Genomic DNA, 26,932 nt, shown 5'->3' with positions numbered 1-26,932 from the left:
CAGCTTTACAAATGCCTGCAGAAATGTATTGTTTGCTCAGCCATTCAAGAATGAATAGCAATGATGGGAGAGAGATGAACCTGGTCAATGTTGCATTAACTTTTGAGGAAACTAAAGGGAAAACAATACTGGAACAAAATGGGGTGATGGAAGAGTGAATGCAAAAGGCGAGTAACAGAACCTAATGCTTAGAGGCAGCCCTGATAGTCAACGGCATCAAAGATTGATTGAGGCCTTTGTTTTCACATATTATGGAAATATGGTGCAAGCCTGCAGAAAATTACTTGCCAGGACTGATGTTCACTCATGACATAACTTCAAAAGAGGAAAACGATTAGAAACTGATGAACTGCCAGCCAGGAAAAGTAAAAAACCTCTATGACTTCAAAACTTCCATGGGTTATAGTTAACCTTTAAGAGTTCTACACTTCTGTATACTTAGTGATTAAGACTGTGGACTCTATATTGCTTTGGCTGGCTGAAAGTTTGGAAGAAAACATACACACAAGCACCATCAAAATCAACAGACTGGTATTAACTAAATGAAACGATGGTACAAGGAAACAAATGAATCCAGATCAATGCATCTGATCCATTCTAATGCTGCTAACAGAATTGCCTCAGCTATCCATTGCTCAATAGATTATTACTGACTATGCACTGAGTTCTAGATAGCATTGAGTCCAGGGATAATGAGCAAATTCAGTGTCAAAACTCTGGTTAAAAAAGGCTGGTTATAGGCCATGAGTCAGCCATACAGCAATGCAACAAAACACCCTAAACAAACTGAGTATTAGTAAAAAAAAATATATATATATATATATGAAGTTCTGGAGCAAATGCAACATAATGTAAAGATCATAGACACAGTAAAGCAGAGACACCTGTGCAAATAAAATTCCCCAAGCCTCCTGCTTCTGCTAAATATACTGTGTGCCACTGCTAGACCTGGCCATGGAGAACAGCGATTGATGCTCCAGTGCAGGTTTTTGCCCTACAATGTCTTTTACTCCCCTCTGTTTGTCTGGGACTTGTCACCTATTGCCCCATTTCTGTCTGTGTTTCTTTGTTTGTCTCATTTGTAGATGAAAGAATGATTTTACACTTATGGGTTTCGGTTGAGAAGCAGGAATAAAATACATGGAAGATAATATAATAATGGTATTACTGTGTGTCGGGGTGTGTATTATAGCTAGGAACAGGTGTAGCAATTGTAAATCCAGTCTCCTCGTGAAAAGTAGTGGAGGTAGACATTTCCATTGGGAAAAATCTGCTGAAGCGTTAACTGTACTCATATGTGGTTCACTGCTGAGGTTGCATTGAAGGTGTGTGCATGTGCAAATTCTGTGTGTGTATGTGTGTGTGTGTGTGTTTCATGTGTACTTGCACATAATTTATTCCTGCCTTGTTTTTATTTTCAATTTGGATGTTTGATAATACCGCAGAATTGACATGAAACACAATAAAAGGTATGTGAACAAATCTATAAAGTGACTTGTTTCTCCTCAGCTAATTCAATGTTATAAGAGCTTTCATGTGTTTTTTGAGATCCACTTTTTACACTCTCAGTCACACTCAGATTTATTTTTAAAAATTGTGACTACCTGAATTCATCACACAAAATAAAATAATGCTGCCAAAATATCCTGATGACTTTTTGTTTCAGGGAGTAACAAGCTTGAAGAGAAAATAATGGAGGTCAAATAATCAGATGTATAGAAATGATTATTGAAGTTGGTTTTGGTTTTGCATACATTCTGTACTACTTGTGCTGTATGTTTTAGACATTTTGCCCTAGCCTGTGGAAACCATGACAACCAGCAGTTAAATAAAGAAATCTCCTAATCAGATGTGAAGGAGAAATAAATGTAGATGTAGGTTGAATGCCCAAAGTACAGCACTGAATCCAGGAAATAATCCATGAGCTTCCATTCCAGAAAATTATATCATAATAAAAAAAAGGCACATGAACACCCTGCAAATCCAGGATTAAATTTTGCCCGGCTAAAGTGATTGTGCGCCATTCCAGTGAGTACAACCAGACATCCAATTAAATCAACATACAGGCACTAAAAGTAATATATTGAGCACAAGGCACCAGGCATTTGACCTTTTATCATTTGCCTGATATTTGGATGGGGGGAGCAGCTGAGGGAGATAGAGAGAGAGAATGAAAGAGAGGGAGAGAGACTATTTGCCCTTTGACCTTATTTTTAATATTATTATTTATACTATTATTTTTTTATATTTATATAGACATTTGTGGGTTTTTGTTTTTTACCTATTAGTTTCTTCTTTTTAAATTAATTAAAAATAATTACTTTGTCATATCAATGCATTGACTTTTCTCTAATGGCAATGTCAATAAAGTGTGTGTGTGTGTGTGTGTGTGTGTGTGTGTCATCCTGGCCACAGTCTGCTCAGACCAGTGGGACTGGAGCTGTTCTGGAAACATTCTACTAAATCACTAATTTATGACCAGTGCTTATTTATGACATAGTGGAAGGTCAGTAAACACACATGGCTTCAGGATGCAACCTGTGTGTGAAGGCCTGTTGATTAATTACTACTGAAACAGTTCAGCCACATCTCTCCTGCTTGGCCCACATGTAACACCCCACATACCACTACCAGTATCTCACACTTACAGCATCACAAAATTATACAGATACATACACACATCAATTATATATCTAGGCTCCACTTTAAGACTTCCCATACTATCCTGAAAGAAGTCATATTAGCAATTCCTCAAGCATAGTGTCTCTCTCTCTCTCTCTCTCTCTCTCTGTGAATATCTACACAGTGTATTTATATATAAATACAAAATTATTGCATACTTCAGCAGGTAATGAAATGAGTGTGGTCAGCTTAAGTGTGTAGAGTGTATAAGCAGAATAATGAACAGAAAAATGAATTTCTTTGTCCTCATCTTATCTCTGACCTTATTCCATCTGTGGTTTGACATGGTGGTGTGTCAATCAAAATCACTGAAAAGTTGCAATGAAGTTAATGCGTACTGAGTTAAAAGAACTATTTGTCTTTTTAATTTACTTTAAACTTGCCTTGTTTATCATCTATAATAAATGAAAACTAATTTAGTTAGCATGAAAGCAGTGGTGGAAATTTGCACTTTCAGTAGATAGCAGGCAGAGATCTCATTCAATATGAAATATTATTAGTGGCTTTATCTATTATTCTTTTTTCATCTTATTGTTTATTTAACCTCCCCAAAAATCAATTTGACTGAATTAGTAAATCATTGCTCTCTTAGCAATAACCATAAAATTAATCAGAAGGTATCGAAGAATAGCAAAATCCTTAACCACATCCTTGTTGATTGTAACTGTTCAGAAAGTATCAAAGTACTGATTCATGAATATAATATTATAAAAGACACCTTTATATTATATATATAATATTATAATATAATATATAATATATAATATATTGATTCATATAAATGCAGCTGATAGTAATGCTAAATGTAATTCAAGTCACAATTTTATATTAATGCAATCATTCTAATATGTTTATTGTTTCTTTAGAATGTTTTTTACAAATGTCTTTTGAATTACCCCATATTGTGTGATTTATTTTCCAACATTTAAAAAACGTAATGTATTCTGCTAAATCTAGCAGCTTTGCATTACATGCATTTGACGTCATTTGTCATCGACTTGGAAACAGATTGTATGTCAGTTTCTCAGTACCATGACAAGCTGCATTAGTTTTGTTTTTGACATATTAACTTCATTGTCATGGAATGAACAGCAATGTAATATTTGTAACATAAGTAATGAAAAATAATTAACTTGTTCCATAGACATTCCACAACATTAAATGTAATTTGAAGGCTAAATGTACCGCACTGCCTCTGTGATTACCTCTAACTCTGTGATAAGCTATAAAACCCCCCAAAGCCCTACTACTGTAGAGTCATTAATAAGGCAATTTATTTATATAAATATATATTGTTTTAAAAATCTAGAGAAGTGATATATACAGTTATTTTTAAACCTAATGTCAAATATGTGAGCAGTATCTCTCTCTCTCTCTCTCTCTCTCTCTCATGGGTCTTTGCCTATAGGATCACAGTTTAAGTAACATCCCATCATTCGTTGAGTGACAGCTGCAGCATTGTGTTTGACTTTGACTCCTGACACTGGCTAAGCAGGGGTGCAGAGGAGGGAGAGATGTTAGCAGAGAGAGCCAAGGTAATTTGATTTAGCTAAAGAACTGCATTCTGACATTTTGCCTGAAAGATAAAGCTATACATCAGATAGTGAGAAGGTCAGTGTAGAAGCTATCAGACTGTGTCCTCCTGCAGGTATCTTTCCTTTCCTCTTTTGCAGGCCTCAAAAATATAACACAGACTAGAGGAAAGAATTTAAAAGTAGCAAACTTGCAAAATTACAGTTCAGGGGCTGACAAGGACAAATGGTTCTGCCAGAGGAATATCAGAAGATAAGCACAGAAATGGGATGATTTGCTCACTGCAAATACACACATCCCAACAAGTTGAAAATATTTTTCTTTTAAATGTCATGAACCACTAAGTTTTTTTTTTTATCTTAAAAAGTAGCCTGATTTTAGGCATCACAAGGTTTTATAGTATAATCTGGCTTTGTCATCAGATCTATACAATTTTGTTTATCCACCATGGCTGAGGTTATATTTGCAATTTTTCTTTGCATATATTGAGGAAGATAATTTATTATGAATGAAAAGAGCAAATCATTAGTTAAAAGGAATGAGAGAGAAAAAAAGGTACACACACTGTAAAAAAAAATTGTAAAAAAAAACAATTCCGGCAGCTGGGGTGCCAATAATATTTTGTAAAATAACAGGAAAAAACCATCTTGTAAAATTACAGTAATTTTCCATTATTAAAATACAGTTTTTTGCTTTAATTTTACATGAGATATTGTGTATTTTTGTTTGGCTTTTAATGTTTAAAGAACAAAATTTTTGGCAATTTAGTGACTCCAATCAGCCTAGAAGCATTTCTTTGGACTGTGGGATGAAGCCAGGCGATATCACGCAATCTCCAAAAGCACAGAGAGGAGCGGGAGCAAGACTTGAACCAAGGATACTGGACATGTGAGGCAAACGTGCTAACCACTAAGCTGTTCCCTATTACTCCCACTAAGGAATATATAGCCACTGCTATTTTTCAAACAACACCCGCGCTTTCCAGCGAACACTCTTCCCCCTGAGCGCTGCTGCTATTGTTCAAATCTGAGTTTAGGACAGCAGCAGAGCTCCTGATAATCCATGGGTTTGACCTCTGTCAGGTGGCTCTGATAGGTGGGTTTGCTATGATAGGAACAATGTCACCTGACAGAAAATATATTAAATAATGGTCCATTTATAGATTGCGTTTATTTTGATGCATCCATGTCCTACGTAAACTGTATTTCATCCATATTTAAATGAATTTGGTTATTGTAGATAGAAAGCAATTCATAGATTTCGAGATTCCTAAGCATCTAGAAGTGTTAGATTAGACATTATACACTAATAAAAACACATTTATTCAACGTTTTATATATATATATATATATATATATATATATATATATATATATATATATATATATATATATATATATATATATATATATATCTAAGATGTATATATACATCTTGTATTATGTGTATATATATATATATTTATATATATATATATATATATATATATATATATATATATATATATATATATATATATATATATATAATACAAGATGCCTGTCAAATACGAAACAAATCTATGTAAAATTATAGAACCATTATTTTTTATTTGTTAATTGTCACTAATTGTATCTTATTTTAAAATGTATTCCAAGTATACAAGTAGAATTTAACATTTTTTCTGTTAAATAAAAAATTTATATATGTGAAATTCTGATACATTTAAAATGTATTTTAACAGTCCTCTAGTGTGAAAGAAACAAAAATTTATTTAAAAAAAATGGAAATTTTATGATTATTCACAGTTACAAACTTTCCGTGGTATTTTGCATTAGACATGTAAATTCACAGTTTATTTTGGTCAAATTAGTAATATTCTGTGTATTTCAAAAATACAGGAAAAATCTGTAAAAATGAACAGTAAAAATTCTGTAAAAGTACAATTTTTTTTTTACAGTGCATGGAAAGGGACCACAAAAGGACTATCACTTAAGTATAGCACATTATATTATATACAGTCTGTGTCTCTGGTTAATGGATTTCTTGACTTGTCTATATGTAGGCATGTGTATGTATCTACAAATCTCTGATAAGTATAACATGAAGGGGCGCTAATACATGTCAGCAGACTTTTTAAACAATTAAGATGCACCAATGCACCAATCCATCATCATACTCCAACACATACAGTGAGGGAAAAAATGATTTGATCCCCTGCTGATTTTGTATGTTTGCCCACTGACAAAGAAATGATCAGTCTGGTGTATTTGAACAGTGAGAGGCAGAATAACAACAAAAAAATCCAGAAAAACGCATTTCAGAAAAGTTATACATTGATTTGCATTTTAATGAGTGAAATAAGTATTTGATCCCCTATCAATCAGAAAGATTTCTGGCTCCCAGGTGTCTTTTATACAGGTAAGGAGCTGAGATTACAGTAGGAGCACTCTCTGGGAGTGCTCTTAATCTCAGCTCGTTACCTGTATGAAAGACACCTGTCCACAGAAGGAAGCAATCAATCAGTTTCCAAACTCTCCATCATGGCCAAGACCAAAGAGCTGTCCATGGATGTCAGGGACAAGATTGTAGACCTACACAAGGCTGGAATGAGATACAAGACCATCGCCAAGCAGCTTGGTGAGAAGGTGACAACAGTTGGTGTGATTATTCCCAAATGGAGGAAACACAAAAGGACTGTCAATCTTCCTCGGTCTGCGGCTCCATGCAAGATCTCACCTCATGGAGTTTCAATGCTCATGAGAACAGCGAGGAATCAGCCCAGAATTACACTGGAGGATTTTGTCAATGATCTCAAGGCATCTGGGACCATAGTCACCAAGAAAACAATTGGTAACACACTACGCCGTGAAAGGCTAAAATCCAGTAGTGCCCGCAAGGTACCCCTGCTAAAGAAAGCACATGTACAGGCTCATCTGAAGTTTGCCAGTGAACATCTGAATGATTCAGAGAACTGGGTGAAAGTGTTGTGGTCAAATGAGACCAAAATCCAGCTCTTTGGCATCAACTCAACTCACCGTGTTTGGAGGAGGAGGAATGCTGCCTATGACTCCAAGAAGACCATCCCCACCGTCAAACATGGAGGTGGAAACATTATGCTTTGGGGGTGTTTTTCTGCTAAGGGGACAGGACAACCGCACCGCATCAAAGGGACGATGGACGGAGCCATGTACCATCAAATCTTTAGTGAGAACCTCCTTCCCTCAACCAGGGCATTGAAAATGGGTCGTAGATGGATATTCCAGCCTGACAATGACCCAAAACACACGGCCAAGGCAACAAAGGAGTGGTTCAAAAAGAAGCACATTAAGGTCCTGTAGTGACCTAGCCAGTCTCCAGACCTTAATCCCACAGAAAATCTGTGGAGGGAGCTGAAGGGTCAGCCACAAAAACTTAATGACTTGGAGAGGATCTGCAAAGAGGAGTGGGCCCAAATTCCTTGAGATGTGAGATGTATGCAAAACTGGTGGCCAACTACAAGAAATGTCTGACGTCTGTGATTGCCAACAAGGGTTTGCCACCAAGTACTAAGTCATGTTTTGCAAAGGGGTCAAATACTTATTTCACTCAATAAAATGCAAATCAATGTAGAACTTTTCTGAAATGTGTTTTTCTGGATTTTTTTGTTATTCTGTCTCTCACTGTTCAGATAAACCTACCGTTAAAATTACAGACTGATCATTTCTTTGTCAGTGGGCAAACGTACAAAATCAGCAGGGGATCAAATAATTTTTTCCCTCACTGTACATATACTGTGTATCTGGATTGTGTGGCTATGTGTGCCAGAATCAGTGCTGCTTGATGGACCAGATACAGCACAAGTGCATGGAGACAGGCTGTAATTTCTAAGAAATAACCACAGAAGTGACGAGAGAATAATTCAGTGTTTCTGCAATTTGCTTTGAAAAGGTCAAACTCATACGGCAGGGCAATGTCATCATCCAGGAGGAGTGCAGACATGAAAGCCCTGATTATACTGCTGTGTGTAAATAAATGTAATGTGTATTCATGTTTGTGTGTATTTACAGACATGTCTTGTTTAGAGTGACAGTGCTCATATGTGCAACAGTACCATGGGATGGCTTTGACCAAATGACTTTAGCACAGTGTTAGCTCACTGGAGAATTCATACTGCAATTATACACACCAAACAAACATACATTTTATGAATATTACTCTTTAGCATGATCCTAAATATAAAAGCACAAAACTTGTGAATGAGCAAGAAATGACATTACTATGGTTACAGTCTAAAAATTCAAAATTTCAAAATACATTTACATATTGACACTTTTTCAACAAAATGGTGAAGAAATAAGACCAGATGGTATCAACGAACAAATCTCTGTCTGATTAATGAACATGTCACATAAACAAGCAGAGATGAGTGCAAATGTTGAATCAGCTTCAGCTGCATAGATCAGCTCATATGCATATAGCATGACCCAATTACCATCCTCTAACAATAAAACTGGTTTACAATATGTTTTGCAGACAACATATGATGTTACATATGATACTGTTCTGCTTTTCTTTGTAATTAGCACCCATACATTGTTCAGATGTTCAGAAGTTAACATGTTTAGCTGTGGTTGGATGCAGTTTTTTTTTTTTTTTTTAAAGAACGCTTTCATAGATTGCAGTTTCATACACATACCACTTTAATAGTAACAGTAATAGTAACACCAATACACCAGCTCAAACATAAATCCATGTGGCAGCAGCACAATGCATAAAGTAATGCAGGTTGATGCAAAAAGCTTCAGTTAGTGTTCATATCAAACATCAAAATGAACAGAAAGATTTAACCATGACATGGTTGTTGGCCTGGTTTGAGTATTTCAGAAACTGTTGGTTTCCTAGGAATTTCACACTTCTTCCACAAACAAGGAGTACGAAGTCTGCAGAGCATAACCCTATGCCCATGGTGGGTAATTCATGAAGTGAGATCTTCTATACTTAAGCATAGTGTTAACTATACACCAACAAATAGTAGCATTTCAAAGGTTAGAAAAAGTGTTTCAAAGATAGAAATTACAACCCTTATTTCCAGCAAATTAAGTGTCATGAGAGATGAGGGAGCTTCCCTATATGTCATGAGTGACATGAGAGCTGCACCCTTTCTCATCAGAGAGGAGCCCATTTATAAGAATTTTACACCCAAGGTTGGAACCAGGGTCTTCTATGCATGAAGGGTATGAAGACCCCGACACATAACCCTACACCCTAAAAGGGGTGATTCAGGTAATGAAAACCTCTGACAAAGAAATGATCAGTCTGTAATTTTAATGGTAGGTGTATTTGAACAGTGAGGGGCAGAATAACAACAAAAAAATCCAGAAAAATGCAATGTATACAAGTTATACATTGATTTGCATTTTAATGAGTGAAATAAGTATTTGATCCCCTATCAGTCAGAAAGATTTCTGGCTCCCAGGTGTCTTTTATACAGGTAACGAGCTGAGATTACAGTAGGTTTTCAGAGGTGGAAGAAGGTGTTTTGAACTAGAAACACAGCCCTGACTTTCATACAATTTATGTGTGATGAAAGATGAGGGCCTCACCTCAAGGCATGAGCAGGGTGACCAAGGAGAGGCACACCCCAGCCCATAAGAGAGGTCGGAAACATGCTGCAATGTCAACACACCCTGGATCAACATATGATAGCCTTAAAAAAGGCCGGAAGAAGGTGTTTCAAAACTAAAGAACCACGCCCCAGCCCATGAGAAAAGGCATCCGTCCAAATGTTATGTGCTGGGAATATGCCCCAAGAGTAGGACCCAAGGAAGCAAACCGAGGTCTTTTCCACATACGAAGAGTAGGTAATGGTCTGATGTCACTCATAGCAGCAAAGTCCAGACCCATTTGAGCAAAGAAAACATGCCCGTGTCATGGTCAAATATCATATTATCCCAAAAAGTAGTCTTTAAGAGGCAGAAAGGAAAATAAGTAAGTCATCTTTATAATTCATTACATGGAAGTTCTGGAGACAGAAGGGAGCCACTTTGGAAAGTTTTACAAAGGTTGAGTTTGTGAAAAGATCTTGACCGAACAATTTTCAAGGGGGATGCTGGGAACCTTGCCCTGCCCACTGCCCTGAAGCAGTATATTGGCAGGGAACAATGGGGTGCAATGGCCCCTGAAAATCAGAGATGGCAAGGTAGGAAATGGCACTGATAGAGAGCAAAAGGGAAAGGTCAGCAACTGGAACTACCCTGTGGGGCCCTTGAGAGTCAGGATTCCTTTTGACAGAGCAACTGGTAGAATGCCCCAGTTGCATGGTGGCACGGAGTGCAAAGAAAGTCGGAGGAGAAGGCAAAAGCGGATTCCCCGTCTCAAGCTCCGCTTTCACCAACACCAACTGCAAGCCCTGTGATTGAAGCTGACGTGTTGCTTTGGCAGATGCGATTCCCGAGCCACAGCGAATAGGTGCCTGTCTTAAAAATAAAGCTGGATGGGAGCAGAAAACAACGCAAAAACTGTGGCGCCAAACATCATTTAAAATGTTTACTTGCCATGTTGCTAAGAGACACAACAAAATAGAGAAGACAGATGACAAAACAGAGAGACAATTCACAAAGGCAGACAAGTGGCTTCCTGAAGACAAAGAAACTGGGGGGTTACATGATGTAGATGCCCTCTTCTGGTCTTGTTGACGTGCGTCACTACATAACCTGACTCTGTTTTTAATCAATAATATTGGCATATGTTCAAACGTGCTTCAGAAAACAGTTTACGAAGCGTGAAGCCTTGAAACTGTGTTGAGTTCCCTTAAAGGGAAGGAACACCTTGTTGATAAGAAAGGTCATAAATTGGCCAGATTAAGCTAACAGGAAAGATATAGCAACTCAAATAATCACTCTCTATAACTAAAAAGTAAAAAAGCATGTCAACATGCATGAAACTTTGAGCATTGACATAAATGGGGTCAACAGCAGAAACCACTTCACCTGTTTTTTTTTTGCAATCCATTCCATTGTCCATTGTCCATTCCATTGTCCATTCTTGGCATGTCTGTGCCCGTGATAACCAAGATTCGTATTCTTGGCTAGCAGGAGTGGAAATTTGTAAAGAGCATTTATTTGACCTGCTATAGGCTCCCCATCAGCTCAGACCAGTCTGATCATTCTCTTATCTCTGTCATTAACAAGATGTTCTCTCATCACCAAGACGTCCTAACAGGTTGGTTTTTTTGTTTGTTTTTTGCACCATTCTGTCTAAACACTACTGAAAAAATCCCACAAGTTGGGAAAGAGTTTCCCAACATTTCCTGACATACTTAAAGCAGACCATCCCCCATTCTGGTGTTTAATTTTAATATGAACTGAAACCCTTGACCTGTATCTGCATGCTTTTATGTATTGTGCTGTTAAATAATTGGCAGAGAATAGCTGCATGAATAAGTGTGCATGTGTTCATAATGGACATTGTGGAGTGTACATTATTCAGAAGAAATGTCAGTAATTCCACAATTTGACTAATTTAACACCCCAACATCATCCCCTGTCCTTATAGTGTGTGTGTGTGTGTTTTGCCTTAAAAGGAATTAAATTACCCAGGGTTGTTTATTAAATGAATAAACAACCCTGTGAACCCTTTCAAATGGTGTCTTTTGTTGTGTTGCCATTTCCCCCATCAGCATGCTCACCTGTTTTGTGCTCACATAAGTTTAAAATTATTTAAGTTCCTGTGTCTCTATCTTCATCTCACAACAGTTGCTGTCACTGTATGTTATTTCTTTGTCTACCATAGTCTTTTCTAGTGCCTGTGCATTTTGCCATAGTATTGCTTCTAGAAAATAAATATTTTTTTTTTGCACTTGCACTGCACTTGCATTCTTCATTGCCTCCATAAATGTGACGTGTGCTGAGTGCTTACCAGATCTAACATGTTTTCCTGAAGAGGAGATGGGGTGGAGTAAAAAGACATTTGGGTGTGTCTATAAAAAGACCCGTTTAAACACACACAAGCAGGCCCTCATGGCCCACAGTTTTCCAAACAGGTTTTCTCAGCCACGTAATACTTGCACTGATACCACTGCTTAAGCATTATTTAAAATCAAATCCTACATATCTTTCCTGGATCTTTGGACTAATAAGAAATAAAAAAAATGACTGTTGATTATTCACCCAGGAATAATAATTTATTAAAATTTTCTCATTAATATACAATGTGATTTATTATTATTTTTTTACATAATTCATTCATTCAACTTTCATCACTCCCAACCTTACCTCTCAGCTCATGTTTTCCTTAGTAAAAGATCCTTTTAGCAGGTTGGTGAATAGGTTTCAATGAGAAACTATTGACTAAGAATTTGAACGCCATTTAAAAGAAGTATTAATGATCATTTTGAATTCTGTATGAGTGCAGGCCTTGATCTCTTGGCTGGTTAAACAATTACTTGTTATACAAAATGAATCTTTCTATATTCATCTTGCTGTTCTCATGTATTAGAAGTGTAAATAATTTAAGAATTATTATTATTATTGTTGAGATTATTGTGTAAGAGTATGCTGTAAAACATAAAAAAAGAAATGAGGATGAAACTTGGTTCTAGTTTGATATCTGAAAATGCTCAAAAGTTTATAAGGATGCTACTATAAATCTGATTTTAGTCTTGACTAAACTTCTCTTAAAATATTCTAGGGTATAAATGATGAAATAAATAAACAAATTAAATAAGGTTGTTTTTTTGTGAATTTAATTTAATGTTGATCTTTCATCTGTATTTGTGCAGCAATTTCTTATCCTTCATCCGTCATGTTACTTCCACTTTATTCCAAGTTTTTCACTAATGGAAAGCAGCATGTATAATACATGCTGCTTTCCATTAGTGAAAAACTTGGAATAAAGCGCATTCTGCATGAATGTTGCTTGCTAATTCAATATACTTGTCTGTCAATCCACAGTAAATTTGCCTCAGTATAAATCCGCATTGAGTCCATGTCATGTGTGTGTGTGTGTGTATGTGTGTGTGTGTGTGTGTGTGTGTTAGGACAGGTGGGGTGGATTTATTGTATGGAGGACTGGCCCACGTAAGAGTGCTGCATGAAGCACGATTCCCTGTCACCAGGCTGAGAGATAGCCATCACTCGCCTCCACAGCATGCCAAAGTTCCACACAGCTGTGGAACTGTACAGCATTCAGGATCATGCAGAAAATCCATAAATATCCAGTGGGCACTGGTCAGAAAGAAGCATTCCAGGTTGGGATCACAAATGAAGTAAAGGAGTAGGATGGAGAGGGAAATAAAGTGGAAAGTATGGCTGATAATCAATATCAGAACACAGGGTAAATGGGTCAGAAAAGAAAATGTAATGAGTTGATGGTGTTTGAAGGCAATTGTAGAATATATTGTTTTTAACATAAGGACAAGTATGACATGCTTCAAGTGATGAGTTTGTACTCTTTTTACATCCCTACTGCATAACACAGTTAAGAAATTTACAATAAATAATTATATAAATATTCACTGATCAGCCATAACATTACAAGCACTGACAGGTGAAGTGAATAACTCTGATTATCTCCTCATCATGGCACCTGTTAGTGGGTGGGATATATTAGGCATCAAGTGAACATTTTGTCCTCAAAGTTGATGTTAGTGTTAGAAGCAGGAAAAATGGGCAAGAGTATAAGAGTTTGAGTTTAACAAGGGCCAAATTGTGATGGCTTGACAACTGGATCAGAGCATCTCCAAAACTGCAGCTCTTGTGGGGTGTTCCCGGTCTGCAGTGGTCAATATTTATCAAAAATGGCCCAAGGAAGGAACAGTGGTGAACCGGAGACAGGGTCATAGGTGGCCAAGGCACATTGATGCAAGTGGGGAGTGAAGGCTGGCCTGTGTGGTCCAATCCAATAGACGAGCTACTGTTGCTCAAACTGCAGAAGACGTTAATGCTGGCTCTGATAGAAAAAATCAGAATGCTCAGTGCATTGCAGTTTGTTGTGTATGAGGCTGCATAGCATCAAACGCAATAGACCAGCAAGGTGCCCATGCTGACCCCAGTGCACCACCGAAAGCACCAACAATGGGCATGTGAGCATCAGAACTGGACCACGGAGCAATGGAAGAAGATGGCCTGGTCTGAGGAATCACATTTTATTTTACATCATGTGGATGGCCGGGTGCGTGTGCGTCACTTATCTGGGGAACACATGGCACCAGGATGCTCTATGGGAAGAAGGCAAGCCGGCAGAGGCAGTGTCATGCTTTGGGCAATGTTCTGCAGGGAAACCTTGGGTTCTGCCATCCATGTGGATGTTACTTTGACATGCACCACCTACCTAAGCATTGTTGCAGACCATGTACACTCTTTCATGGAAACGGTATTCCCTGAAGGCTGTGGTCACCGTGCCACAAATCAAAAATGGTTCAGGAATGGTTTGATGAGCACAACAAGTTTGAGGTGTTGACTTGGGCTGCAAATTCCCCAGATCTCAATCCAATCGAGCATCTGTGGGATGTGCTGGACAAAAAAGTCCGATCCATGGAGGCCCCACCTCGCAACTTAGAGGACTTAAAGGCTCTGCTGCTAACATCCTGGTGCCAAATACCACAGCACACCTTCAGGGATCTAGTGAAGTCCATGCTTCGACGTATCAGGGCTGTTTTGGCAGCAAAAGGGGAACAATATTAGGCAGATGGTCATAAGGTTATGGCTGATCAGTGTATATTGTCACAGTAATCATGGATACTGTGCTACACATATTTTCATGAACTGTCATAAAATTTTGGCTCAGGTGATAAATCATAACTAGCATCCTGTCTAAATAAAGCATGTTAACATGAACAAGAACTGACTGTGTTGCCACTGTGAACTCCAGGACACATTCATAACATTTTATTTTGGGCATTTGGGCTAATAGGTGTGTTCAACAATCAGCAATGAATTTATCAGGTTTGAAGCACGGCTTTAAATCCTGCCAAGAGCATTTTTTTTTACATCCATGTCATCTCTGAGCTGGCTTTACTCCATGAGTTGAGCTTTTCCAGACCTATGGACAAAATTATTCTGCTGCATGGGCTTTTTCTAAAAAAACATTTTGCCATGTAGACAGAGATTAAACTCATGGTAAACTGTTTTACTGTAGTACATGTTGTAATTTATAGACATGGATACACATGTGACCTTAGTGCAGGTCCTGCTATTAAGTCTCCCCAAAGATTCAATCAGAGACAAAGAGTGACTCTACTGAGTGATTAAAATAACAGATACACATCATTGTATCTAATATAAATTTAGATCATGGTCGGTTTGTTATATTTGTTTACAATTTTTAATTAAAATTCCTACTACTTATATATTCCTATACATTTTGATCTAGTGCTGAGTAGAATCACTCTTTTTCTGTGGTTGAAACACGAATTATAATATTGTGGCACATAATGCACTAAGGGACTGGCGACCTGTCCAGGGTGTACCCCTGCCTTTCGCCCTATGTGTGCTGGGATAGGCTCCAGCAGACCCCCGTGACCCTAGGAGTCCTAGGAATAAGCGGGTATAGACAATGAATGAATGAATGAATAATGCACTAAGTAGCTTCTACAGCTGCATTAAAACATACACTGGGAAGGGCTATAAGGAAGAAATCATTTGAGATTCTGTGTGGGGAAAAAACGAGTTAGAGCTCGCCAGGCTTTACACAAATTTGAGAAGACAAAAAAAGGACAACTGGGCTAAAACATTACTGTAGGTAGAGAAATGAATATTTTTTAAAATTATATTTAAATTATCCCCTCTCAACCTGTCAAGCCACAGTTTTTTAACCTTTCTTTTTATGTAACATGAGCAAACCAGTGTTTATGTTTATTATTATTATTATTATTATTATTATTATTATTTGTAGTAGTAGTAGTAGTAGTAGCATTAAACTTAGTAGTAGTAGCTCTGCAGGCAAAATGCAAGCGGTAGTTACTGTTTAATACTTAATAATCACTGTTTAGTAATTAAATAGGAGATCTTAGAAGTGAAAAGGAATAAGAAATGTGGTAATGACTTATTCATTTCAGTTTAGTCATGTAGATATCTATAAGCTGTTGAACAGTAATTGTAAAGTTTTACAGTTTTATTTTTAAAGCACAATTTGTGTTTAAATAAAATGTATGCGAAAATTGAATCAGGCCATTCTGTTGGTGTCAGTGCAGATACAGAATACAGGGTATCATTACAACAACGCCTTATTCTTATGGAAGGAAGTGTGTCTACAGGAAGGAAACTCATATTTACAGTGCTGATCTGTGACACTGACTCTATACAGCCTATTATACAGACACATTTCCTCTATCACCCTCTCTTCATTACTATCTTTCACAGCTTTATATAATTTATTTGACAGTAGAAGCAGAGGTCTTTAAGCCTAGTGTTCTGTGAATGGTGGTTCAAGTCTAAAGGGTAGAGCCCCCTCCTTGTCCACCATATGTACACACACACACTATATCCAGGTAAACAAATGACAACTGCCTGGGCCCACTTGGGCACCACAGATTTCCCATAAACCTTTTCTGTTAAGAAACAGTTATCCATTTAAATCACAAATCTGGGTCAAAACAATATAACGTGGTGCAGTTACAGATTAGTTAAATATTTTTATTGATGGGAATCCTTTTAATATCCTCTTTAGCATATTTCTGCTGGCATAAAATCATGATGAACCTGATTTTAATTCTCACTATTTTGCATTCTAAATATCCCACAATGCACTGCAAAAAACCTGGCAATATCAATGCATAATATGTTCCCTTACTAGAAATGATGTGATAGATGTGATCTGAACTCTCTCAGCCTGAAAAAAATGGCAGACAAACTCTCAGCCAACTTCATCTACATACAGTTGTGCTCAAAGGTTTGCATACCTTGGGAGAATTTGCAAGCCATGTACCATTTTTAAAAGAAAACATGAGTGAGAAGGCAAAACAAATTTATTTCTTATAGGACTCAAGTTCATATGTAAGACATAACAGAAAGGCACACTCATCAGACAAAACATGACAATAAAGAAAGTGAAGAAATAATCCCTGTTCAAAAGTTTTCATACCTTTAGTCCTTAATATTGTGTATTGCCCCCTTTAGCTTCAATGATGGCATGCAGTCTTTTGTAATAATTGTGCATGAGGTCCTTAATTCTCTCAGGTGGTATAGCTGCCCATTCTTCTTGGCAAAATGCCTCCAGTTCCTGTAAATTTTTTGGTTGTCTTGCACAAACTGCATATTTCAGATCTCCCTAAAGTGTCTCAATGATATTGAGGTCAGGGGAATGTGATGGCCACTCCAGAACCTTCACCTTTTCTGCTGTAGCCATTGGAGGGTCAACTTGGACTTGTGCTTTGGATCATTGTCATGTTGGAATGTCCAAGAGCATCCCATGAGCAGCTATCATGCTGAAGAATGCAAATTGTCTGCCAGTATTTTCTGATAACATGCTGCATTCATTTTGCAATCAATTTTGACTAACCTCCCTGTGCCACTGGAGCTCACACAGCCCCAAAACATACAAGATCCATCACTATGCTTTACAGTGGGGGTGGTGTACTTTTCACCATAGGCCTTGTTTACTCCTCTCCAAACATAGCATTTATGGTTGTGAATATAAAGTTCAATTTTGGTTTCATCACTCTAAATGACTCTGCTCCAGAAGCTGTGAGGCTTGTCTAGGTGCTGTCTGACTAACTGAAGGCAGGTCTTTTTGTGGCATGGGCGCAATAACAGCTTTCTTCTGGCAACTTGACCATGCAGGTAATTTGTGTTCATGTACCTCCTCATTGTGCTTTTTAAAACAACAACAGAACTTTTTCCAGCGCAGCCTGTATTTCTCTTGAAGTTGTTTGTGGGTTTTTCTTTGCGTCTCAAACAATTCTTCTGGCAGTAGGGGGTGAAATCTTTCTTGGTCTACCTGACTGTGGCTTAGTATCAACAGAGTCTCTTATTTTCTGCCTCTTTATCAGAGTTTGAACAGTACTGACCGGCATTTTCAAGGATATATCTTTTTATATCCTTTTCCTGCTTTATAAAGTTCAACTACCTTACTACGCAGGTCCATTGGCAGTTCTTTTGTATTCCCCATGGTGCAGTATCCAGCCAAGTCAGTGCATCACCTCATGAGCTGAGAAACTGACTATTTACACACAGACACTAATTACAATGAGAACTTCCCTTTAATAGGCTCTGTGTGTGAATCTGTGTGTTTATAATGTGGCCAAACATTCAAGAATATGTAAACTTTTGATCAGGGTTGTTTGTGTGATTTCAGTTATCATTAGGTTTTAAAAAGAAGTCAGACAACTATGTGATAATTGATGACTTCACGTGACCACTATCCTTAGATAAGAAAAAACATCTTTTGCATTATCAGTCACATTTTCCATATAAATGGCAATGTTTAACAATTTCTTTCAGTGTATGCAAACTTTTGAGCACAACTGTATATAAGTAGCTTATAATCGTTGCTGTAGCTTTCAAATGATTAATTATGTTAATGTTTTTAATTTAATTTGATGTTGTATACACAGTTCGTTTGAGTCGAGCAACTTTTAAATGTTTAATGTTTTTTTTTTAATCTGTTAGCTAGCCTACGATGATCCTGCTTACCATGACAGAAATTATTTTTCATATCATACTTTAAACAACATATAAAATAAATTCAAAGATATCGGTCCTGCCTGTTATTGATAAATGTCTGTGGTGACGTTTTATAATACAACGAGGCATCAGTGTCCCAATGTGTAATGAGCTGGGTACACCATGTACTGATTCATGACCTAGGGAGCTGATTGAGATGCACCCTATTTCTAGACAGGCTACTATTATGGCTGACCCTACTCAAGCAGGGGCATGAGAAGAAAATATTTTTTCTATATCTGAAAATAGGTTTCTTATCTAGTTAGGCCTGCTATTTTTTACAGATAAAGAGTTGCTAACAGCAGACAGAGTTTGCAGACAGAGTTTTAAGTCTCCACTTAGATGCACAATGCACTGTACTGCTCATATTATTCAATGTATTTCCATACTTGATCATGAATGGACAAATGATAAATTCATTACCAAGCTCATCAATCAAGTGTTCTCCAGTGTGCTTTTAATACCATGTTTGGTTGGCCAGAAGCCTGGCTGCTGAGGCTAAAACTAACACTGTAAAGCAATAATATATGGAGAGGTTGTTAGCTATCTCTATCCATGCTGTAATTACATCCACACTTCTAAAAAGGCTTTATGATTAAGTTTAGAGAGTTTCTGTAAGTATTTGTGCCCATTCAGTCACAAGAGCATTAGTGGTGTCGGGTGAGGAGGCCTGGGGTAGTTAGAGTTTAGATTCATCCTGAAGGTGTTCAGTGACATCAGGTGTCCCAATACTTTCAATCATATAGTGTACTTGTTAAAATGTTTAAAAACACATTTCATCTATCAAAGATTATTTTGATTTAGTTTAACTCTTTAAAACCAGGAGGTTTCAAGAAGAAATAAAAATGTTCCTGATTTTATTATTTCTGTGATTATTTGTTTAAGATGAAAGGACATTCTGATTCAGAAGGAATGTTAAATTATGTAATGCAATGTGTGTAACATAAAATTTCTTTCTTTAGCCTCTCAAACTGAGTAAGAGAGTGAAAAGGGAACAGAGAGGAAGAGAGTCCTCTAAAACCAGCCTTCCCTTTAATGACATGTCCTAATGAGCCCTTCAAAAAAGGCACATTTTACCTCAGAGGTTAATACATAATTACTATAGAATTCTGCATACATGCAATATACGTATTCATTTTTACTTCCGCTGAGGGAATTCCACAGCTAAGCAGCTGCAATTCACTATAAAGAGAGCAGATAAATTTTAGCAAATGAAACTTCCCTGAAAGGTAGAGAAATTGCAGAAAACCCTTATTCTCAACAAATCATTTAATATAGCTTTGTGCCAGCCCTTTTGCACACACACACACACACACACACACACACACACACACACACACATACATACATACATACATTTATGTATTTGTGTCAGCCAAAATGAAGACAGATTTGTTTTCTGTGATAGCTGTACTCGTTTTGACGCACATTACTCAATAGAATTGGTTTAATGCACATTGTGGCAATGTCACACAATGCTTCTTGGACAAAATCTGAAAATCTGTGGTCATTTTGAAAATATGCAAGTTCCTTGTAATATTGAATTTAACTGATTTTGCAAAATCCTGGAGGAACTCAGATATGTGCAATGATGTCTAGCAGGGATTTACAAAATTTCATCAATTTTGACATCTTACATTTAAGAGATATATTTCTTCTGCTCAGTTACTTAATCTGTCACTCTCTTTCTGTGGTAAGATCAGATTTATCCTCTTTTTCCTGACATACCTCACTTTGGCACTGTACTATAGCTCTGAAAAGCAGAAATCTGAGCAAGAGCCATCACTTTCCTCTATCAGTGTAATTCAGTGGAGATAAATAGACTGTTTTTCCTGCCCCTTGTCACTGCCTACTGAACTGCTAACCTTCAGAGCAGCAACAAATCTTTAAGCAACCTGGGAGAAGAGAGGTGAAGGCACAAATACAGAGTTGGATTAATACTTGCAATTCTGGTCAATCTGGTAATTGTTATCCCTAATTAGTCTGAATATTTGTGAATAGCTAAAAAGTGACACACAAACAATCCCAACACCCTATTTTCAGCCTGATTACACAATGTGAAAAGATTAGAGTAGCAAACTGAGAGAAGTGAATTTATCATTTTTAATGTGTTTAATTTAAACTTAAGACCTAAGGCAAACTTAAGACTCAAGGTTGGTAACAAAAACATCCATGCATACACAGACAGGTGGTGCAGGTGTATGATGATGGATGTTTTTAAAACCCACTCAGCCATACAATCCAAAAATGCTAGGGAATAGTGGGCATAAGCTAGACTAGGCCAGATCAAAGAACCAAACTGACAAATAACAAAGCTTAATAACACAACAGATGCAGAAAGATAAAGGGTATGAAAAGTATGTCAATTTGTATGTCTATAGGATGGTCTAGCTTTCTGTGTGAAAATTTCTGTGAAAGTTTCATCCACGTTCTTTGGTTTCCTCCCACCTTCCAAAATCATGTAGGTGGATTGACTACTCTAATTTGCCCCTAGGTATGAAAGTGTGTCTGGTTTTATTCCTGTGTGAATATGAGTCTTGTGTCTCACACCCAGTATTTCCAGGACATGGTTCAACCACAACCCTGAGCAGAGCTGACAGAATGTATGGATGAAATCAGTGAGACAGTGATGAGCAGAAGCATTTTGCAGCTTGCAGGATGCACAATCGAAATAGGCACTATTTATATTACAGGAGGACTTTATAGCCAACTGATTTATGATACAGTAAATTAATAACCATTTTTTCCTGTGCACCACTATGAGAGAAGAAAAAGAATGAGAAAAATGAGCGCCTTTGATACTCAATTATTGTTAGTCAATTATATGCTAAATGCATCAAAACCAGCTGATACAAGAATGTGGCATTCTTTACAGTGGTAATATATCTCCTTAGCAAAATGTCAATATATAGCTTTCAGTAGCAACTTTCAGTTTGTTGATTTTTTGTTTGCACAGAGATTCTCAAGCTACTATAGTATACTAAACTATAAATGATGATTTGATCACAAAACAATTTAACTGTTAATATAGTATAGCATTTTAAAGCCTAAAAAATAAACAACAATAATGTTTTCTCAAATAAAGATTTGGTTGCTGCTTACCGTAGCACACAAGAGTAGTGACCAACATCCTGTAATTCAGCTGGTCTAAACCAGATTGAATCCTCTTCTTTGCTCATCCTGATCCCGTCAAAGGTGATGGGCTCCTCAAAGTCCCCATGGCCCACACTTTTGTACCACATCAGGCTGAGGCCAGCACTCTGGGCATGGGTATAATTTGCTCGGATATATCCATAAAATAATGCACACTTAATCCTCACTGGCTCGCCAAGAAGAACTCTGTATTTTAAGTAGTCCACTGACCAGTCTGTACAGCCATCCACTGTTAATGAAACAGAAAGGGATATGTCAGTGGTGTACACTGTTATTATACATTTGATAAAACTTCAAAGTATTTACTTCCTAAGCATTTACTTCCAAAATTAAAATATTTATTTTACAGTTAAATCTTCATAAAAAATACTGAATTTCTTGAGTGCTTGCATGATTATAAAGAAAAACTACTTTAAAACTATTTGAATAATTTAAAGATCTGTCTTGACAAAATGCAGAACTGTTTAGCCAGATTAATTTCTTGTGTGTGTGTGTGTGTGTGTGTTGTAGCTCTGGGTGGATTGATAGCAGTTGACTGATCATCCAGCAGAACACCAGCTGTGACCAAATATGAGCAAGTGAGGGAGAGAGGATGAGAGAGTGAGTATACAAGGAGTTTCTAGGAGTTACAAGAAGGTGACGGCATGTGCTACATTTTTGGGTGGTAAAGAACACAGTTTTAAAAAATAATTAATATGTGCAATAATGTTTAGAATAACAGAGATTTGAAACAGCAGAAAATAACACTAGACATGTACATTTCCTGAAGAAAATGTGAGTGGTGCTTGCCGAGGCAAAACTCGTCCCCTAGTTCATGGAGTAGTTAACTGGATATACATCCGCACTTCCCCTCATTGTGCTGAGTGCTTTAATATGTCATGTGTATGTTGCTGTAATTTTGCGATTTCCCATAATTCCAGGGGTGTGTGTCACGTGACGTCACGTGACATCATCCAGACACCCTCCGTACTTCCCCTCAGTACTCAGTGTTTTGATATGTCACGTGTATATTGCAGTAGTTTTGCTATTTCCCATAATTCCGGGGTTTGCACGCATGTGACGTCACATGACATCAACCGGATACATGTCACGCACTTCCCCTCATTGTACTGAGCGTTTTGATATGTCACATGTGTATGTAGCTGTAATTTTGCGATTTCCCGTAATTCCCTGGAGTGGGGGTCACGTGACACTAATAATAATAAGTCCGTCGAATAGTAATAGTGATGCTGTGCATAGCAAGCACCACTAATAAGTATGAGGAATAATAATAGTGATGATTTTCAAGCACCACTAATAACATAAAATTACACAAATGTTCCATAATTGTACATAATTGTACTTAGATTTTTGTTTTATTTATGCTTTTTAATGTATAATGAGAGCTATTTTATCATTTTAAACCCCATTAATTAATGTATGAAAATGTATAAATGATGTAATAAAATTATACAACCCCCATTAAAAATTACTTTACTTTTCTACTGTTTGAAAGGTGTTAATTGAGTTAATAATTACAACAATGTATTGTGGGTTTTACATCTAATCAAATGTAATATGTAGTTTTACATTCAACTTTACTTTTAAAATTGCATATTTAATAAATCTTTAACATCGAAACATTACTGTTTTCAAAATTAATTGATTTGCCTTTTTAAAAAATTCCAAAAGAAACTGTTAAACAAGAAATGAGATTATAATTATATAGTGCTAATTGTACATCATTTCCCAAGTAAAATTTAAGTGCAAAATATGATTTTTGGTATTAAAATGCGTATTAAATTCAATTCAGTTAAATGGGCATTGTCATGACACAGAAAACAGTCTTTTGGGTACAAATGCATGTGAGTGTTCAAAACAGACAAATCCAAAAATGATAGGCAAAGGCAAGTGTCAAAAACAGGCTGTGGTTGATCAAGATGCAAACTATAGTACAATGGCAAGGCATATTGCAATATTCCAAGAGCTAGGTGAAGAGTCAAAAAACAAGTAATCATACACAAATCCCAAGGATTGTAATGTCATTGACTAAACAGAATGGAGCATATGCCTGTACTTTCACAAGGTATGACACAAGGGTGTAAATAGACAGACATAAATAGACATCAGTCGTAACTTAAACTAAATGCAGGTGAGATAAAGGGAAAAAATCAGGAAAAAAGATAGAAACAGAAACAAGACATGAATCCAAAAAATACACAGGACAAAAAAAGCAATGAAAACATGAAAAACAAAAGAGAGAGTAAGTGCCATAGCGCTCAGCTCACCTCACTCAGCACACACAGTAGGCACTGATTTGTGAAAAGCAGCACTTCCTTATATGCCTGTATATCGGCCATGGGACTGTGCCATCAAGCTTCTTCCCAACACCACACCTTTCAAAAGTAGAATATACCTGCTATCAGTCCCAGAGACCCATGCTATGGAGGATTATGTTGTGGAGGCTCTCGTGGCCGGTTCTATACGACCCTCCACGTCTCTGGCCACAGCAGGATTATTTTTTGTTCAGAAGCAGGACGGGGGCCTCCGACCGTGCATAGACTATCGAGGCCTGAATGCCATAACTGTTAGATACCCATACCCACTGCCACTGGTCCCTAAGGTGTTCACTAAGCTGGACTTCAGAAGCACGTGTAACCTGACTCAAATCCTTCCTGTCTTCCTCGTGTGGACATTAAGAGTACTTTGTGATGCCTTATGGACTTACGAATGCCCCAGCAGTATTCCAAGCATTGATAACATTTTAATTTACTCTAAGATGATGGAACAACCTGTCATCCAATTCTGCATAGTACTGCCATGTTTACTACGGCAACAACTCTTTGAAAAAGCAGAAATGCCATTCCATGCCATTGTGTGTTTGACCTGTTTCTGTTCTTTTGTTGTCAAGTATTGTTACCTGTTCTTTGAATTTGTTTTCAGTATGGACTGATTTACTGGTTTTGTGGATTTTATGCCTGTCTTAAGTCTTAAGTAAGCTCTTAAACAGTTAGAACATTTACTTTCAGTTCTCAACATTTATTTAATCCTGTTACACCACTACAAAACATGAAATTGTGTGCAATTCCTAACAATTAGTTCAAAATTATTGCCAGATTAACAGTCACTTCTAAAGTGTACTAAAGTACACAATGGTTTGTCTTCTCCTTCTTGAATCACTGCTGTTGGACACATGTCAGATTCTCAATGATTTATATGCATTTTTCTTCCCTTTCAAGTGATAAATCTATGAAACTTTCATCAATTAAACAAAGTAAAAAACAGTTGATAGTTCACTAATGCATATAGATATTAGACACTAAAAAAGAACATTTATTCATTTTATTTATAACATTTTAGTTGTGAATGCATTTATAATTATACAAGATCTCTGTCATTTAACCAACAAATCTCTGTGAAATTACAAAACCAATAAATCTTTTTACTGTTAAATGTCAGTAAATGAATCTCAATGAATTTAAAATGTATTAAATGTATTAACCCAGAATTTAACAGTTTCAGCTATAAAATAAACAAATATTTGTGAAATTAAGATAAATTTGTGAACGTACTTTAAAATTATTTTTACTTATTTATTAATTTTTTTAAATATGTAAAACAAATGGAAATTTTATGGTGATTCATTTATGGGTATTTCATGTTATTTTACTGTACACATTTACTTTCACAGTTTATCTTTGTAATTGTATTATTATTTTTAAGTATTTTAAAAAATACTGGACAGGTTTGTAAGGCAAGTAAATCCCCTAAAAAAAACATGTGTGATAAAGTTTTTGATGCTTTCTGGCCAGATTAGTGAACCAAAGGCTTGACAAAAAAATATTATGTGGCAAAAACAAAAAAGACAAATAAACAGTGTGCACTTAATAGAAAAGTATGCTTTTATTCTGCCAGTAACACTAGATAATACCACTAGATAACAAAACATCTACACATCTACTAATGCTTTAAAAGATCCATTCAGTCATGATCAATGCAAATTTACAGATATGTAAACCAACAAACATACATTTGTACTCTGGACCAGACATTAAAGATCATAATTGAATGTAAAGTCAAGTTATACTTATTTCATGTTTCTCTTTTAATGTCTTTCTACTTTGTCAGCTTTATTTTTCCTTTTTCTACCTTTCCTTTCTCTCCTTCACTTCTTGTTCAAGCAGAACAGCTGTTGAAAGCCGCTGTGTGAACGCTCAACAACTAAGCTGATAGTGTCATTGTCAATGTTTTATTTACATAAGCAGAAAGCATTCCCCATTACTCATAAGTCAAACATACCTATTAGTTTGTGTGTTTGTTGGAAACTTTAAGGAGGCCACATTTCAGAAATATGAAATATCTCACATGGCCATGATGGATGTAAAAATGATGGGTGTAATATCTCAGGCCACTTTTATTATGAGCACATTTTTATGCAATGAATGAACTGTATCCTGCATCATGCAGTCAAAGGAAATCAGCAAGGGCACTGTCGATCTGCAAAAGAAAATGAAAATCAGGAATGTGAAGATATTTGAAATGCTGCTGGATTCAGGACTGACGATGTGCTATATTAAAGTGCTATAAGTCTCTGTTGCTATGGCAATGGAGAAATGGGTTGCTGCAGCAGAACTGTGGGTGGGGGTGGGGGTTTGGGGGGATGGGTAACTTTGCTAATCAAGCTGTGGATAATTAAGACTTGTTTTGTGTACTGTAATAACTGCAAGGCGTCATGGTAATCTGTAACTAAAACAAGCAATTGCTAAGACAGATAAAACCTAATTATATTCCCTAATTATCACCACTGTCTTCTCTATCTGCATGCAAGAAGTCTTTGACAGCAACATTAAGCTTGATATATGGATTGAGAAATAAAAATGGTCAATACTAAGGCTCTTCAACACCATGAAAACTACACAAAAAAGTAATGCATTTTTCTTTATATATCCTGTAGGCAAACTGCA

General features: G+C 36.7%; 1 protein-coding gene across 5 annotated transcripts in view; it reads right to left on the bottom strand.

Moving 5' to 3' along the window:
* il1rapl1b (interleukin 1 receptor accessory protein-like 1b) overlaps positions 1–26,932 on the bottom strand; it is a 309,636-nt gene that overhangs the window by 191,794 nt on the left and 90,910 nt on the right. For all 5 annotated transcript variants that reach the window (XM_058382346.1, XM_058382342.1, XM_058382344.1 and 2 more), the window contains one exon: positions 21,939–22,218. In XM_058382346.1, coding sequence (XP_058238329.1) covers positions 21,939–22,078 — 140 coding nt within the window. In that variant the 5' untranslated portion in view covers positions 22,079–22,218. The remainder of the gene's footprint in view (positions 1–21,938; positions 22,219–26,932) is intronic.

The sequence above is a fragment of the Hemibagrus wyckioides genome, linkage group LG27 (genome assembly GCF_019097595.1).
Source record: "Hemibagrus wyckioides isolate EC202008001 linkage group LG27, SWU_Hwy_1.0, whole genome shotgun sequence".
In the NCBI taxonomy this organism is placed as follows: Eukaryota; Metazoa; Chordata; class Actinopteri; order Siluriformes; family Bagridae; genus Hemibagrus; species Hemibagrus wyckioides.
The sequence above is the reverse complement of the archived record's forward strand: the minus strand, read 5'-3'. Positions and strand labels throughout refer to the sequence as shown.